This window comes from Barbatula barbatula (genome assembly GCF_947034865.1).
Source record: "Barbatula barbatula genome assembly, chromosome: 11".
Lineage (NCBI taxonomy): Eukaryota > Metazoa > Chordata > Actinopteri > Cypriniformes > Nemacheilidae > Barbatula > Barbatula barbatula.
The window spans coordinates 23,453,608-23,470,182 of NC_136774.1; the positions used below are offsets into that span (position 1 = coordinate 23,453,608).

At 38.6% G+C, this 16,575-nt stretch overlaps 3 protein-coding genes across 4 annotated transcripts; 2 read left to right on the forward strand and 1 right to left on the reverse strand.

Moving 5' to 3' along the window:
- Nucleotides 1-1,003: 1,003 nt before the first annotated feature.
- Nucleotides 1,004-3,278, reverse strand: naif1 (nuclear apoptosis inducing factor 1). The gene is made up of 3 exons (XM_079467986.1): nt 2,710-3,278; nt 2,001-2,048; nt 1,004-1,918 (listed from the first exon to the last, which is right to left on the reverse strand). The coding sequence occupies exons 1-3, from the start codon at nt 3,275-3,277 to the stop codon at nt 1,464-1,466; spliced, it is 1,071 nt and encodes a 356-aa protein (XP_079324112.1). The 5' UTR covers nt 3,278; the 3' UTR covers nt 1,004-1,463.
- Nucleotides 3,279-8,135: 4,857 nt separating this feature from the next.
- Nucleotides 8,136-13,235, forward strand: slc25a25a (solute carrier family 25 member 25a). Of its 2 annotated transcripts, none has more exons than XM_079467036.1 (10): nt 8,136-8,442; nt 9,242-9,347; nt 9,442-9,529; nt 9,690-9,798; nt 10,477-10,635; nt 11,174-11,326; nt 11,409-11,516; nt 11,608-11,775; nt 11,855-12,005; nt 12,084-13,235. In XM_079467036.1, exons 1-10 carry the CDS (start codon nt 8,167-8,169, stop codon nt 12,266-12,268), a joined length of 1,503 nt encoding a protein of 500 aa, XP_079323162.1. In that variant the 5' UTR covers nt 8,136-8,166; the 3' UTR covers nt 12,269-13,235. The 2 variants fall into 2 exon arrangements, with proteins under 2 accessions (XP_079323162.1, XP_079323163.1); XM_079467037.1 differs by having other exon boundaries at nt 8,197-8,442; nt 9,246-9,347.
- An 808-nt stretch (nt 13,236-14,043) lies between these two features.
- On the forward strand, nt 14,044-16,427 carry zdhhc12a (zDHHC palmitoyltransferase 12a). Its single transcript, XM_079467040.1, has 5 exons — nt 14,044-14,312; nt 14,433-14,569; nt 14,655-14,750; nt 14,900-15,066; nt 15,367-16,427. The coding sequence occupies exons 1-5, from the start codon at nt 14,216-14,218 to the stop codon at nt 15,680-15,682; spliced, it is 813 nt and encodes a 270-aa protein (XP_079323166.1). The 5' UTR covers nt 14,044-14,215; the 3' UTR covers nt 15,683-16,427.
- The last annotated feature ends 148 nt before the right edge of the window (nt 16,428-16,575 follow it).

A 16,575-nucleotide genomic window follows, 5' to 3' on the forward strand; every position in this document is an offset into this window, starting at 1 on the left:
TATTGATGCTTAGAAAAGGAACATAACAAAGGAGAAAGTATAAATCACATAATATCAACCAAAACAATGATAAACAACAAATATGACAAATATATACTTATGTAAAATACATTTAAAATAAATACATAAAACAATAAAAAGTATATAATAAGATATTCACAAGAAGAGATCAAAAAGAGATCTTACAGTCCTTATAGTTTCTTATTAGTAGATACTGAGATCATATTTAGATAATTTTCTACTTCTTTTAACGAGAAGCTCATACAATGTTAAGAAATGTACAAAGATTAAAGTCTGATATTGAACTAACATGCTCTTTTTCTTTGAATTCTGATGAAACGGTGCTTCATCTTTTTTGGTCATGTCACTACACTCAGAAGCTTTGGAATGATATTGATGCTCTTTGTGTAAGATTTGGCCAGGCTTCTCAATACAATTGGATACTTTGACTCAGACCCCACAAACGAGAATATCTGTTTTGTTATTAATTTAATTATTTTCCTAAGCAAATTCTACAATCACATTCAAACAGTAAAGCGTTATTATCCTCTCAGCAGCTGGACGTCACGTGCCAGTGATGTGAAGAAACACACTGTGTCTCCCTCTAGCGGTGAGCAAATAAACAACAGCCAAACTGATCACAAGAATGGACTTTTTTCTCAAATTGAAACACGTGTTGACACCGCTGTGTCATTAATTAAACTCAATGCTTTGTAGAGTCTGTACGTTTATTTTTATTTTTAGGGACAGCTCACCCCGTCATGTTTTGTTCACCCTCATATTGTTAAAAACTTCTATTATATTAATAATGGCCATCGACATTCTTCAAAATATATTTGTGTTCTGCAGAAGGTTTTCACTTTTGGGTAAACTATCCCTTTAAGTATAAAATGTGTTTTCTATGTATATAAATATCAACATATATGCAACGGGTGTGTATATGTAAATGTATCATGTATACTTAATCATTTAAGGATAATATTAAAAAAAGAAAATATTGAGTAAGTAAACGCTTTTAAGTTTCTTTAATTAGCATTTGTAGCAAAAAAAACCCAAATATCATCACTAGATCTTCCCGCCACTGGAAACATATATTACCGCCATTTTTCAACAAACATGAGAAACTGTGTGTTTTTGAGAATTTGCGTGCAACACTTTTTATGGTCCACACAAGTAGTATACAAAAAATATACATATATTTCAAAAAATAACTTAAAATATATCTGTAGCAACCTAACTGCTGCGAAGCAAATAAAAAATATATTATGACCATATTGCAGACATCAAAAGCTTCTTTGCTACTGCAGTTAAAGTCCTAGTTTAGACATTTCTTCATCCCTTCATACACCCATACTGCACACACTTTACACGTTATTCCAGTCTATTCTATAGACCACAACCAGATCAAAAACACACACACACACATTCGCAGCACACAAACATTCAGAAAACCAAGCACACGTCTATTGTCCATCTTCTGAAGGTGGCGGAACACCCTCCACAGTCTCTGCCACAGCCGCAGCATTTGAGCTGTGAGCGTTCTGTAAGAACTTTCTGAGGTCCTTCAGTGCCGGTCTGAACATCTGAACGAGAGCCAACAGAGCCGCCTGTGTGCCCTCCAGAGCCTGGGCCTGCCTCTCCTGCGCACAGGCCTGAGCCTCCTGCGAGCGCCGAATCATCTGCAGCAGGTCGTTCTGGTTCTCCAGATGCTGGGAGATCTCACGGATGTGCAGGTTTGTGACGCGGTGCTCCTGAAGCAGCTTGGCAGAGTTGAGGGCGATGCGGCTTTTCAGATCTTGAGGTTTGGATGAACACTCGGCCTGTGCCGCCAGCATCTCCACAGGCGTGACCGTCACCGGGGTCTCAGTGGTGCAGTACTCCACCATCCCTTCTTCCAGCGTGTGATACGTCGTCTCATCTGCGAGGGAGCGATCACACATGTCTTCATATTGTTAATTGTTCAAAATCCAGATGAAGACAGAAAGTCAGTGAAGCCTTACCTTCAATGGTTTTAATTTCACACGCCGCTGCCGTCGCTGGTTGAATACCTGTTGCAGAAAAGTTTAGTTACGCAAGCATCAATATTATTGTTCAATATTGATTGTATCGTATTTTCACATTTTGTTTATTTAAGAGGACATATGAAAAAGATGTAACATGCATTTTGGACACTAAAACAATGTTATGTATAATTTTCCTTATTTTATGTGGAATAGGAACAGAAAAAATAATTCCTGGGTTTGTAGAATAATTATAACATGTTTGTCATTATTAAGCTCATAATAACTCAGATATTATATGGGATGTTTGAAACACCATCTTAGGTAACTAACCCAACTGCAGAAAGTGGTGAAACTGAACAGGTTTGTGTTGGCCACGTAAACTATACACTTTGCTTTAGATTTGACCTATAATATGGATTTTTAAAAAGTCAATGTACACCCCTTTGAAAAATGAACCGTGGTTTTATTATAGTAAAAGTACATAAACCACGTTTTTGTCAGAATGATTTTCGTTTGTATTAATAACGTTTAAACAATGGTTACTGTAGTAAAACCATAATATTTTGTAAGATAAGTTATGCATCAACTACACAAATAAATCAGTAATAATCTTGCACACAGTGATGGATTCTCAATTCCTCGCACTTTGCTGCACGTTACGCAAGTTACTGTACGCAGCAGCGCAACAAGTACGCCACCGTCTTACTTTGCGCTAACGTTGCGACGGAGCTTATGGGCGCAGCGATATCCGCGCCTCCCTCCGCCGCCGGAAGGCTGATGATCGTCGCTTCTCCCAGCAGGTTGCAAATGCGCTGCTGCATGGAAGTGAGGATGACGGGAACGGAGGAGCAGTCGCCCGTGCCCTCCATGGCCGCCCGCGCTTGCGCCACTTTCCGTCGCACCTCCGTCTTTAAATCGGACCACTTCTTCTTGACCTCCGCGAGCTCGCGCTGGCAGGTGGTGACGGCGTTCACGCGCTTCATGATTTCGACCCACGCGTTGTTCTTTGCGATGTGCGTGACGCCCGCGTTAAAATGGTTCACCAAAACGTGTTTTTGCTTTTCCATCTCCTCCACGATGATCTCCACTTCCCTTTCGGAGAAGTTCGTTTTTCTCTTTTTGGCCTGAGATGCCATAATGGGCTTAATTAGAGTTGTGGGGTGAAATATAAAATTGCGTAGAATACGTAAAAATTGTAAGTTTTTTAGTAGCGACACGATTGCGCAGCGTAATAACTTCCTGAATCCGACGTTGGAAGAGGACGTCCCGCCCATTTGCTACTTCCTACGACTCCCATTGGCTAACTCTTCAAATCTGTGATGGCGCACTCTCTTATCATTGGTGGAGAAGGTTCTCATTCATACCGCACTGCTGCACGGGAAAGCGGTTTATTCGTCCGCTAGAAGCTTGTTAACTGTCAACAAACACCGACAAAGGCACAAAATAATGCGTATAAAAAATAATGTACACAGTGATGAACAGAGAACCAAATATTCTTTTTTTCATGACCTTTATTGGAATTAATTTACAGATAAGAGCTTCGACTCTTGATCATGTATACAAAACACAAGAACGCCTATAAATACAGCAAACATGAATAAAATAAGAATGTAAAAAAATGCATACGCAAGTCAAGACATTGAGACATTAGTAGTCTCTCGCTGTAGTTTTAATGACATTGATAGTTGTTCTCACAGACATTGGGATTTCATTTCACCAATGGTGAGCAAGGATGAAAGCTTGTATCCCAGCTTGAACCCTTCATTTAGCAAACAAAGAGTGACACATAAACCCTTTAACCCTTATATCCGCCTGTCTATCTGTCAAACTGTTGTCAAAACAGAACCGTCTTCAAATAGTAAAAGAACACTATTCTTCTTTCCAGGGCGGTCCCGTCATTGTGCACATTTGTCACCTTGTCTGTGAGGGTTTGATCAGTGGCTTTTCTAAGCATTTTATAATTGTTATTTTGGGTGTTCGCAAATTTACAGCTAAATATCAAATACGTCATAACAGGTTATCCAAACAGATGGAAAAGAATGCTTTGAATTTTAGTCACAGTAAACAATACTAATAAATATTTTTTCTCTTGAAACTGCAGGGCTTCATAGAAATAATAACAGTGGCAATAAAGCAGTCCAGGCAGAACCTTTCAGAGAATTCAGATTTCTATCATAGCTCAAGAAAGCTGATTTTCTTAGAATAAGATTACTTATTTAAATTGGAGGAATTTAACAGAGGACTGTGAACGGCAATATTACCCATACCAAAATAAACAAGATTATATAAGTGTACTTTTCATCTTAATTTTATTCACTTCTAAGTAATATACTTTTAAGTACACTAGAAAATGATATTATATTCGGTCTATACTTGTAGTGTATATTTGGATGAAGATATAGGTCTACTTAAAATTACAATATTCTATAGGCTACTTGGCTTGTAGTTACGCTTACTCTTTTGAAAGAGTAAAGAGGGCCATCCTAATCCTAAACAGTATTGAAATTATACATTTTTGTACTCGTACATTATATTAGTTCTGTAGTTAGTAAATAAAGTACATTTAAAAGAATTTACTTAAAATCATGCTTATTTTTGTAAGGGTATATTTTAATTGTGAAAAAAAGTTTTTAATTGTGGATTTGTCCACACCAGTAGTCCTTTAAAACTATTTATCATTTAGTGATGAAAGTGTGCGGTGTTGGAACCCTCACAGATGAAAATAACTTAAAATATATCTGTAGCAACCTAACTGCTGCGAAGCAAATAAAAAATATATTATGACCATATTGCAGACGTCAAAAGCTTCTTTGCTACTGCAGTTAAAGTCCTAGTTTAGACATTTCTCCATCCCTTCATACACCCATACTGCACACACTTTACACGTTATTCCAGTCTATTCTATAGACCACAACCAGATCAAACACACACACACACACTCGCAGCACACAAACATTCAGAAAACCAAGCACACGTCTATTGTCCATCTTCTGAAGGTGGCGGAACCCCCTCCGCAGTCTCTGCGACAGCCGCAGCATTTGAGCTGTGAGCGTTCTGTAAGAACTTTCTGAGGTCCTTCAGTGCCGGTCTGAACATCTGAACGAGAGCCAACAGAGTCGACTGTGTGCAACCCTCACAGATGACTCTTAAGACATCTTGTATTAGCCAAGACTAAAGTACGTAACCACACATGTTCCAGAGAAGAGGGTTGCCCTTTGCTGTTTGATCCTGAAAAGATGTCTGTCCTCACAGGGATTTCTCTGGCATCTGCAGACCTGCCAGGACATTGTGTTTAAAGTCTGTTTTAGTCTTAATGTAATGACAACATAGCATTACATTTATGCATTTGGCAACTTACATTGCATTATACTAGACATTTTTCTTTGTTTCTTACAGAACAGAACAGAACAGAACAAGCTTTATGTGCAAGTATGTGCAATCCCACAACGAACCCACAACGTTGGCATTTCTAGTGCCATGCTCTAACGAATATAAAACACTAAATCGTTTAAGAATTACAAACAATTCAAATGTAAAAATGTTAAGGATGAACACACATCTCAAGGCCTAAAAGTGGAGTGATGGTGTAGCTAATGAATCCATATTGTGTGTGTGCCTGTCAGAAAAGATTGAATGTACTCACAATGTCAGTATGAAAAAGGGTTTAAAGTGTTCATTTTTGCAGGTTTTTACCTTTCTCTGGTGATTATTATTCAGTACACATGGGACAGTTTCCTGGACAGGGATTAGTTTAAACCAGGACTAGGTTTTAGTTAAATTAGGATATTTATGTTTAAAAAAACATACGTTACAAAAACAATTGCACTGATATATTTTAAGATATGTTATTGCAAGTTGTTTTCGATCAAAACACCTCTAACATTTAGACAAAAAAACAAACACATGTTTACAATAACTCAATAACGGCCTCTGTTCTGAAGCTTGGCATTTCTGTTGATAAGAGAACTTGAAAATCTCAGCAAAATCTTTGTTGACATGTTCTGGCGGTGGACCACTGTCCCTTTACTGAAAGATACAATGAAGTTGGTTATTGCACGTAAAGCGGCAGATAACATGTTCTGTTTTTTACTCCCGGTAAAGTTTATAGGATGCACTTCAAGCATGAGCACTCAGACGTAACAGTATGACGTCAAAACAAACACGGGATATTGTGATGCATGTTAACCTGGAACTTGACCTTGACTTTGTCCTGTGGTTAATGTACACCTTCAATAGCTCGTAGGACGATAGCATTTAAGCATCAGGTTGAATGTATGAAACCTGTTATAACTGGCTGGCATGTATAGGATGTTTTTGTAGGTGACATAAACGATTAGGATGTTATCAGTGTACTGTAATTGTACTGCAGTTCAGTCATCAGAATGTTGATTATTCACTTTAAAAAACATGTTGTTTTACATCATTTGTTTTGAGTGAATGTGACTACATTACATGTTTGGGATTGAAAATATCAATATAAAAGATTTAATTTAAAAAAGTGGTGAATTATGACTGGTTTATAAAGGTTGTCGGACAGGACTTGTCTTTCTCCACCCCAGCACTCCATCTGAGGAAATAAGAGATCTGTACTGACTCCTGAAGCATGTGTCCGCCTGTGATAGTGATCGCCAAGGTGTGACTGGACTAAAATTAGTTTTTTAGAGAGCACTGGAGTCAAATTCTGTCATTAAATCAGTCTGGTGTTCTTCTGGGATCTGACTGTGCCATAGCCTACAGTATGAAAGTCCTGCTAATTAATAATGTTGGAATATGTTACTAAACTAAGAACTTTAGACTAACATAAAGAAATGCCCTTTTTTGGTTTAGGAAGACAGCAACTATTATAAATGTATTAAAAAACATTTAATATATTGAAAACCGATGTTTAATTATAATATTGACTTATTTATGTGTTTTCATAATAATTGTTCAACTACTTCAATTTTTCTATGCAGTGTGTGCGATATCTTACTACTACTATCTTATAAATGAGAGTCAGTTTTGGCACGATCACCTGTCCTCCGATGGACTCTGACTTTATTTTGTAACCGGAGCAGACAGCGTTTCTTCAGGGTTAAGCTTTACAAAGTGCAGCCACATATCAGGAGACATAACTACAAAACGCTCATGAAGAGTTTGGTTCTAAAATGAGATAACTCCCTTTTTAAACGTTAAAAATATAAAATGTTCTTGTTTTTTTATTGTGTTAGTTAGCTGTATTTTTTAAGTTATTATGGCTTAAATCAAAACAAACCAACTTTAGTTTGACTGATATTAACTGGAATGCACAATAAAAAAACATGTAGTTATCTCATTTTGAAACAAAACTCTCCATATGTACAAATTAATTAGTAAAGCTGATACCACCTATTGATATTGTCATATAAAACACGACATGTATGCTACCATACAAAATGTATTATGTTAAATTATTCAAATGAGTTTGTGTCAGCAATTTATAGTCCAAAGTTTACAAGCAAGAATTTAATTTGAATGCAGTTCATGTTTTAAATACACTTCACAGGGTAAATTTCAAGGTAACAATACGTTTAATTTTAGGAGCATGAACCATTATTTATCCATCATGTCCAATTCTTCTGTTTTTAATCATATCGGCAAGTCAACATGACCTGTTTATGCTTAAGGGTTTAATGGCTTTAATGCCACGTTTTTGTGTTTACTATTAACTTTGTATTTGCTCTCATAACATGATGTGTTTCTCACAGTCATGAGACAATTTCTTAATATTGTGAGGAGTTTCACTTGAGTATATTGTGTAAGTGACTATAAGTTACGGCCGGAAATAATATTACAATGAACTACATTAGCTAACGCCTACACCACCAACCCTAAACCTAACCTCATAATAATAATAAAGTAATTAAATATTGTCAGCGTGGCAAAAATGATGCTGTGTTGAAGTACGCATGCCCAGTGGCCGTCGCTGTATCCCCATTCCCAGCATCACGTGGGGTTCTGTCTGGCAACCCATTCTGAAATTCCTCGCCGCCAGCAACGTAGTGAAAAGGCGGGTCTTACATTCCAGAGAAATTCAGCGGCAATTCCATTGGACGTTCGGAATCGACGACAGAGGCAGTCTTTTATCCACCCCGTGCGTAGCCAATCAGAAGCCGCTGTTTTCACTACCTGGGCGTGTCTGAGGATGTATATCGGTACGACCAGCCGCCTTACCGGCATTTCAGCGTTTCACCGCGGACAGGCGAGACTCTTCCGTCGTATTTATTTATTTATTGTCGTAAACTTTTATATTATTTCGAAGATGTTGTGCCTGTGCCTTTATGTGCCTGTCCCGAATACCGATCAGATCGAAGTGGAGTATTTTGAGTCGAACGGATTACCTTCCGAGCTGAAGTCGATCTTTAAACTCAGCGTCCTTCTGCCGTCACAGGAATTCTCCACCTATCAGAAATGGAGAAAGGTAATTCGATGATAAAATTAACACGATTGATTCACAACCGTTGATTTAAAGCTTTGGTTCAACTTACGTTTGTTTCGACTTTTTTTCAATAACTGCACGTTTTTGTCGTGACTCACGGCGTTTCCGGTGTTCGGGCTTTCTGCGTTCACTTTACGTTCAGATGACCATATATGGACTTCAACATCCTGAAATGATAAAAGCGCGCCTATATTTTACTCTAAAAATACCTCATTCATTCATAATAATGACAGTGTGTTTTAAAGTGCAAATATTTTCTTAGAACCTTAAGCGTATCGATGTGTTTGATGGTCTGTACTTGTGCCGTTATCCTTCTTAAATTGCGATATGACATTGTGTATGGCGCCTCTAGTGTTCGACTGTCAGTGCTTGAATGAATGAATGAATGAATTGTCCGATGTATAGATTTACTTTAGGATTTGCATTGTTGTTATTTCTGCAATTGCATGCACACGACCCTTTTATCTGATTTTGATATTCGATATAATCCTTTTATGCATAGGGACTATGGCTGAATGTGCGTTTTTATTCAAGTAGATAGTGTGCGTGCGTGCGTGTGGCATTAGTTTGATATTCATGAAATGGGTATGATCGTGATCTTTTACGTGGTTTAAGCTTTGTCTTGTGTAACTTGCCTTCCCATGTTATAATTCTCTCGGTCTCGGTTTGTCAGCTGTTGTATTTCACGCAGTTGATTATTTTTCCGATCTGCTTTGCATTGATAATGTTTAGGATCATATGTGCGTCCATTAAGACCTGTGTGCAATCTTTTGTCCCACAGAAAGATCTTGGTGGGCAACTAGACTTTGAAGAGTTTGTTCACTACCTCCAAGACCACGAGAAGGATCTGAAGCTCGTCTTCAAAAGCCTGGATAGGAATAATGCAGGTATTACGCCTTGACCCGTGGCTTAAACTTTATGACATAAACTTTATGATTATAAATGAAAGACTGATGATGAAAACTTGTTTTTGTTCCTCAGGTCCGGTGAATGCTGGAGACATTGTGAGTTCCCTTCGAGATCTTGGTGTCCACATCTCCCTGCAGCAGGCAGAGAGAGTCCTTCTAAGGTAACACCAGAATAATACATCTAAAACTTCTATTAGTATAATGCAATGCAAGTCCCTTTGGATTTAAGCGTCAAATGCATAAACGTAAAACGCTTTGATCAATTCTGGTGTTTTTTACGGCTGGTTCATTTTGTATCCATTGTCTTTTGATCTCGTGTAGCATGGACAAGAATGGCACAATGACCGTTGACTGGAATGAATGGAAGAGTCCTTCACAACAGCCTGCTGAGAACATTCCAGAAATCATCCTGTACTGGAAACACTCGACAGTAAGCATTTCTCTTACTAGCATGAACGGTGCAGTTGATGTAATGCACACAATTCAATTCTACATTTGCGTTGATTAGATTGTTTGCTTTGCTAAAATAACGTAGGTCTTTCCTATACAACATGATACGTGTTAGACCGTCCCTAAAAATACCCGCCCTGGCTGAACACTCTGATCCAGGACAGGATCCTGTTATATGCAGACACTAAATCTTAACTAGTCCATATCATGAGCAGCTTCTAATCCTGTAGACTAGAAGTTCACTGCTATCAATGTGATGTAACCGTCTGAAAGACTAAGATCGATGACCTTTGATCTACTTTGATTCTTATGTAACGTCAGTGTGAACTGGACCGCAAGCTTCTGCCTTTGTCTAGAAGTGTGTAATAAGACTGACGCAGACATCTGACCCTCTTTTGCAACGTGGAAAAGTTCACAAGGGTTTGCAATGGATTTTTAAATCAAACAGCACATTCTATGTCCTTAAAACACACGTGGATTAGTTGTAAGATATTTGTCAGCGGTCGGGTCAGAGGCTGCTGACGCACACACTGCAGCTGCCAAGGTCGCGTTTGATCCATGACATTGTTTACTTGCGTCAAACCATACCTAGTGGTTTTCTTGATTGATTTAAAATCTACAAAATCGGTGTTTCAGTATATTTGTGTCTCTCCTGTAGATATTCGATGTGGGTGAGAACCTCATGGTTCCAGATGAGTTCACCACAGAGGAGCACGTGACTGGAATGTGGTGGAGACACCTGGTTGCTGGTGGAGGTGCTGGAGCCGTTTCTCGAACCTTCACCGCCCCACTCGACCGACTCAAAGTCCTTATGCAGGTGAGATCCGCTTTTCATTACACACCCATCACTCCCAAAGGCCTCAAAGAACCACGTTATCTGCTTTTGGATTGTATTCTTATTTTCATTGAACTTGAGGCCATGAGAGCCGTGAAGGCTGTCATAAAACCAGAACATTGGTCTTGAGTCATTCAATGTTAAAAGTTACACATGTACAGATTCTGCTCATGAGCGTTCCAGTGAACGGACTGTATAGTCAAGACAACCAATCACAATCTGTCCTACGCTCCGGTTGGTTTGATAAGCGATAGTTTCGCAAGTCCACCTTTGGTTTCATGTTCGTACCCATGATGTTGGCAATAGTGAAATCTGTGTCTCGTCTGCGTCAGCCGAGGGTCAAACAGACTTTGATCAATCCCGTTCACCTTCTGAAAAATTTAACTTCGATCCCTGTTGTCAAGCCTGAAATCTTGATCAAGCAGAGCGCAATGACCTTAATGCTGTACGTTTACAAAGACTCTATCATTGATGTCATTCTGGCACACTTTGTTACCGTGAACTTGTTTCTCTTTCTCAGGTGCACGGTTCCCATAGCAACAACATGTGTATTGTGAACGGGCTCACACAGATGATCAAAGAAGGAGGGATGAGGTCTTTATGGAGGGGCAACGGTATCAACATCATTAAAATCGCTCCTGAATCAGCCCTCAAGTTCATGGCTTATGAACAGGTACAAACACTGACCTCATTTTGAATGCAAAATAATCGAGTGCGATGTCATTGAAGTCATCGGCTCTGTTTTAACTCTTCAGATCAAACGTCTTATGGGCAGCAATAGGGAAACTCTTGGGATTGCGGAGCGTTTTGTTGCGGGTTCCCTTGCTGGAGTCATTGCGCAGAGCACCATCTACCCCATGGAGGTGAGAATCTGTCTCTTGAACCATTCTTTGTGAAGTTAATTTATTCACCCTGCCCCTGTACTTACTGGTGTCTGTCGCGTTGCGTGTTCAGCTTCTCAAAACTCGCCTGGTGTTAAGAAAGACGGGCCAGTACAAAGGTATCGCTGACTGCGCCAGACAGATCCTGCGGGGTGAGGGGGTTGCAGCGTTCTACAAAGGCTACGTTCCCAACATGCTGGGCATCATTCCGTATGCTGGCATTGATCTGGCAGTCTACGAGGTGGGCAGAGAAACTCTGTGAATCGTTGGTAATTTAGTTCAAGAAAATAAACTTATCTTCTGCAATAATTTCCTGACAGACATTAAAGAACAAGTGGCTTGAGCGTTATGGTACAGACAGTGCAAATCCTGGTGTGTTTGTGCTTCTGGGCTGTGGTACGGTCTCCAGTACGTGCGGTCAGCTCGCCAGCTATCCTCTTGCTCTCGTACGAACACGCATGCAGGCACAAGGTGAGCTCTTGTTTTGTGTGATGTTGACTTTCATTGTGACAACGAACGCATCTCATGATCCATCTGTTTCTTCTCCAGCTGCGGTTGAGGGTGTGTCGCAGGTCTCCATGACGGGGCTATTCAAACAGATCATTAAGACAGAGGGGCCGATGGGTCTCTACCGGGGTCTGACTCCAAACTTTCTGAAGGTCATCCCCGCTGTCAGCATCAGCTACGTCATCTACGAGCACATAAAGTCGACGTTAGGAGTGCAGTCACGATGAGCAACCTACGAAGGTCTAAAGGGACTAGAGGCAAAAATCTTTGGGTTTTGAACCTTAAGGTGTGGAAGCTGACTCATTCTGTGAATGTGAGAAAGTGGAGAAGCTATTTATTAACGTGCACAAGTGAAAGTATTTTACCAGGGAAACCGGAAGAATCCTCCCTAAAATTATTTATTTATGAAGTGTTCTACATCATTAGAAAAGAAAGAGCCACTGTGTTCAAGTTTGAATGTGTGAAAGCTGAAATCAGGGACCAACCGTGTGTGTGAGAGCCCAGAGGATGTGCCGATCTTTGGTTTGTCCAACACTACTAACAAGTGTCGAGATTTTACTGTGAAAATCTTGACATGTCATGCTGAACTTGCACTGCCCAGAATAACGCTGCTGTACTTTGACTAAAGTAAAATAATTATATAGAACAACCAGATATTTATCTTGTGGCATCTGGTGAAAGTGTTTCTTTAGCACATCTTAAATGAAAACCAGTGTTTCCCGTCTGTTTACAGGATTCTACTTCTATGAAACTCGGTTCTTTATTTATTTTATGAAACTGCACACATTGAAGTTCTTAGCTTTGACTTGATGTTAAAGATTGTCTGGTTGATTTGGAGAATTAATGCACTTTGTCAATTTTGAATGGGAGCTTTAAGTGATGACTGTAAACGTGTAACGTTCTTTAATGGGTGTGAATGTTCGTAACTAGCGACCAAATGTTTCACTAATAAAAGCAAATATGCTCACTCGCAGTATTGCTTGGGTTAAGGGCTTTCGTGTACACGAATTAAAATACATGGATGTTTGTGTTAAAGAGGTCATGATGTGATTTAGATTGTGAAAGCTGCTTTGAGATGAATGTTCTCAGGAAGTGAGTGATTTGAGTACGTCAGAGTTTCATTGTAACAACAGTCTTGTTTTAGATTATTTCAAAAAGTGAATGATTTATTTTTTCAATAAAAAATTTAATATTAATCTATTGTCTGTAATATTTTTGTTGCTGGCCTGTTAATACATTGATTAATAATTCATCCAGTGAGTTACCATAACAGCTTGGATACAAAATATACTGGTCAACTTGAATGTGAAACCTTTGATTTTGAAGTGAAAGCTATGTTAATGTAGAATATATTTTTATTGTAGTTGTTCAGTATTAATATATTCAGGGCTAGAAATGTGGGGGATGTGAGGTGGACAGAAGTCCCGCGAGTGAAATAATAGGAGTTAATATATCCATGAAATGGACCCGAAACACAATGCATATTTCACACAAAGTTACACTTTCTGCATCCATGTTTTTTAAGTGTCCCCTTCTAGACCCCAGCCCAGACAATGTTGACCATATATACACAAATATATGTGAATCCTATATCTCTCGTGTTTGTATGCAAAACGACAATGCTGGAAATTTCTTTTTGAGGACTGTTTGCTCAAAATGAAGGTTCAGACCCAGTTACAACTGGTTTCTACAGTCATCATTTACACATTAAATATCACAACACCCATCTTGCAGAGTCATACAAATCGTTGTCTTAATAGTAGAAAAAACACTGCCATCTGTAGTCTTACTATAAGCCCTGCAACCTGCACAACCTCTCTTTAAATCTACCTGTCTGCCATCCATTATGCTTATAGTACAGAAAAAAATACTATTTAAATACACTAACAATTAATAACAATACTTGATACAAAACAAATGAATAATATTTGAATGGTGATATCATCTAAAAAAACTAAAGGGTAATTCAGATAAATATAAATTCTTTCCGGGCTTTTATTTTGAAGTCTGAACAAGCGCTCGCTCCCGGAAATGTCTTTAAGAGAAATATCACAGCCACCGAGTCGATTAAAACTAGCTTAAAATATATGTAAAGCGTTTTCTCTGTAACTATAATACCCGCATCGTTGTTATATTGATATAAATGTAATGTTTATTTATAACGCAGACCCAGGATGGTAAAAAACATGTTTAGGTCCGGTTGTATAGTGCGAACTGTACATGTGATACTGACCTGGCTCACAGTTTTCGTCTTATTTCTTCATAACACAGGTACAATGCGATTCTTTACTAAGGTTGTGTTATCTTAAAATCAAGCATTATTTTAAATTCCGTTGACATACCATGAAATCATGAATACTTTGACGTTATGTGTATTTGTACCGTATGCAGATCTTCGGAAGTGTCAGCAGAGAGGAGATCTCTTACAGCCTGTGATGTTCAGCTCTTTAGCTCTGCTGTCACTGCTGCTGTACTTCACTGTGTCTCTTATGGATCCAGGTTTTGTTTTCTCTGACCAAGACACAAAGGTTTCTCGAAATCAAAAGCTTTATCAGAAAACATCAACAGTGAATGAACCAGCGACTGTATATTCTGACATTTGGTCTCTTTTAGGGAACCATGGTGGAAAGTATTGAAGAACTGGAAAAGATGATTCCTCAAGAGCAGAGTTCCCTCAAGCAGCGACGATGTGGTTATTGTTTCTTACTGGTGCTTCAATAATCCTTTACTTTGTTTGGTGTACACTATACAGACCATGAACACTTAGCTGATCAATATACCGGTTACTCTACAATAAGCTGAACATTGTGGCCAAGTTGGTCAGTGATCGTTCTTGTTTCTCTTTTTATGTTGACCAGCAACCAATGAGGGCAAAGCACTGTAAAATGTGTAAGCACTGTGTGAGGCGTTTTGACCATCATTGCCCTTGGATTGAAAACTGTGTCGGAGAGAGAAACCACAAATGGTTCCTGCTGTATTTGTGTGTGCAGTTTGCCGCTTTATCCTGGGGACTACAGAATGCGTGGTGAGTGTGTGTGTTGCACACTGTATATACTTTGTTTCTCATTTTACTGTATATTTCGTCCCACATTTTTATACATTTAGAGGCAGTACGAAGTGTCATTGTCTACATCATAATATGAAATAAGCAGTGTGCAAGTATTCTACTTGGAACAAAGCCATGCTTTATCGAACCATAGAGCAATTTATTCAACTGATTTGCATTTTGCCTTCATTGCAAGCGTTAGGTCTTTAAACTTAAGTTGATTTTAAAACATAATATTAGTGTATCGTTTATTTATTAGTGTCTGTATGTGTCTTTAAGGTCTGGCATTGATTTTGCCCCCACCTGGCAGCAGTGGTTCACCCAAAACGTCTTTCTGCTCGGGGCACTGGGACTGACAGGAGTGTTCTCTGTGGTCGCATTACTTCTGCTGTGCATCCACGTGTACCTGGCGTCTGTTAACACCACCACCTGGGAGTTCATGTCACAACACCGCATCTCGTACCTCAAACACTGTGACGTAGAGGACAACCCTTTTGACAGAGGGGTGATATGCAATCTGTGGGACTTCTTTTGTATCTGTGGAACTGTGGCGTGGGAAAGAATCTACATCAGGAACACTAATGGAACTGTATGAAAGAAAACTGTGGGATTCCATGAGCTTTTTTCGTTCGGTAGCTCATGTTTGATTGGGTCTCCCAAGGCTCAATAGAGAACCTTGATGGTGTTTTACACTTTTTTTGTGTGATTATTGAGTACTGCAGGGAAAGAAATTGTGTTCTCAAGTCATATAAGAGAAATAAATCATGCAAGGAAGTGTACAATATTATAACATAAGCAGGCATTACTAATTGTGTACCTTAATTGCTGGGTGTTAATATGGATTTGCACTTTTTCTAATGAAGTTAAAGTTGGTTTTGTGTATTTTCTATTATATAACGTATACTTACAGAATGTACTGTACGTCTGTAACAAATGGTTCTGTTCATATAATGACAGTTTTATAGTTTACAAAGTTTAAGTTAAACCGTATTGTTACTGGTTAGCAAATGTGTTTTTTAAGTTTGACTAAATGAACTTTTGCACAGAACTTTCATAATTTTTGTATTTAGGTTCTGAAGGATGTGAAACTGAATCATATGAATAATTCTTGTGAGCCAGAATCTGAAAAAAACTATTTGTTATTTGATTTACATTGTCTGGAAATAACCGAACAATTCAATTTTATTTATATAGCGCGCTTCACAATTGTTCCAAAGCAGCTTTACGGGAGAAAATAAGAAAAACACAAAAAAGGTAAAACACACTACATATAGTGTTTATATAACAAATTAAATTATTCTGGTAAATAAAATAATATCTAATGTCAGCAGTCTCTGTGGTTTATTTGTCATATTCTGCATGAAGTGAATGTTTGTCTGTAAAGATTTGTCTTTAATCTAGATTTAAATTGAGCGAGTGTGTCTGATCGTGGAATAATATCAGGAAGTTTATTCCAGAGTTTAGGTGATACGTATGAGAAAGCTCGAC

Bases quoted from the DNA above. Each gene is read 5' to 3' on its own strand.
- naif1 (XM_079467986.1), bottom strand. From the start codon at position 3,277: ATGGGCGGGACGTCCTCTTCCAACGTCGGATTCAGGAAGTTATTACGC. The intron at 2,049-2,709 runs GTAAGACGGTGG...TTTCTGCAACAG, and splicing joins CGTCGCAACGTTAGCGCAAA to GTATTCAACCAGCGACGGCA. The intron at 1,919-2,000 runs GTAAGGCTTCAC...GCTCCCTCGCAG, and splicing joins TGAAATTAAAACCATTGAAG to ATGAGACGACGTATCACACG.
- slc25a25a (XM_079467036.1), top strand. From the start codon at position 8,167: ATGTATATCGGTACGACCAGCCGCCTTACCGGCATTTCAGCGTTTCAC. The intron at 11,327-11,408 runs GTACAAACACTG...TTAACTCTTCAG, and splicing joins AGTTCATGGCTTATGAACAG to ATCAAACGTCTTATGGGCAG. The intron at 12,006-12,083 runs GTGAGCTCTTGT...TTTCTTCTCCAG, and splicing joins AACACGCATGCAGGCACAAG to CTGCGGTTGAGGGTGTGTCG.
- zdhhc12a (XM_079467040.1), top strand. From the start codon at position 14,216: ATGGTAAAAAACATGTTTAGGTCCGGTTGTATAGTGCGAACTGTACAT. The intron at 14,313-14,432 runs GTACAATGCGAT...TACCGTATGCAG, and splicing joins CTTATTTCTTCATAACACAG to ATCTTCGGAAGTGTCAGCAG. The intron at 14,751-14,899 runs GTGCTTCAATAA...TATGTTGACCAG, and splicing joins GTGGTTATTGTTTCTTACTG to CAACCAATGAGGGCAAAGCA.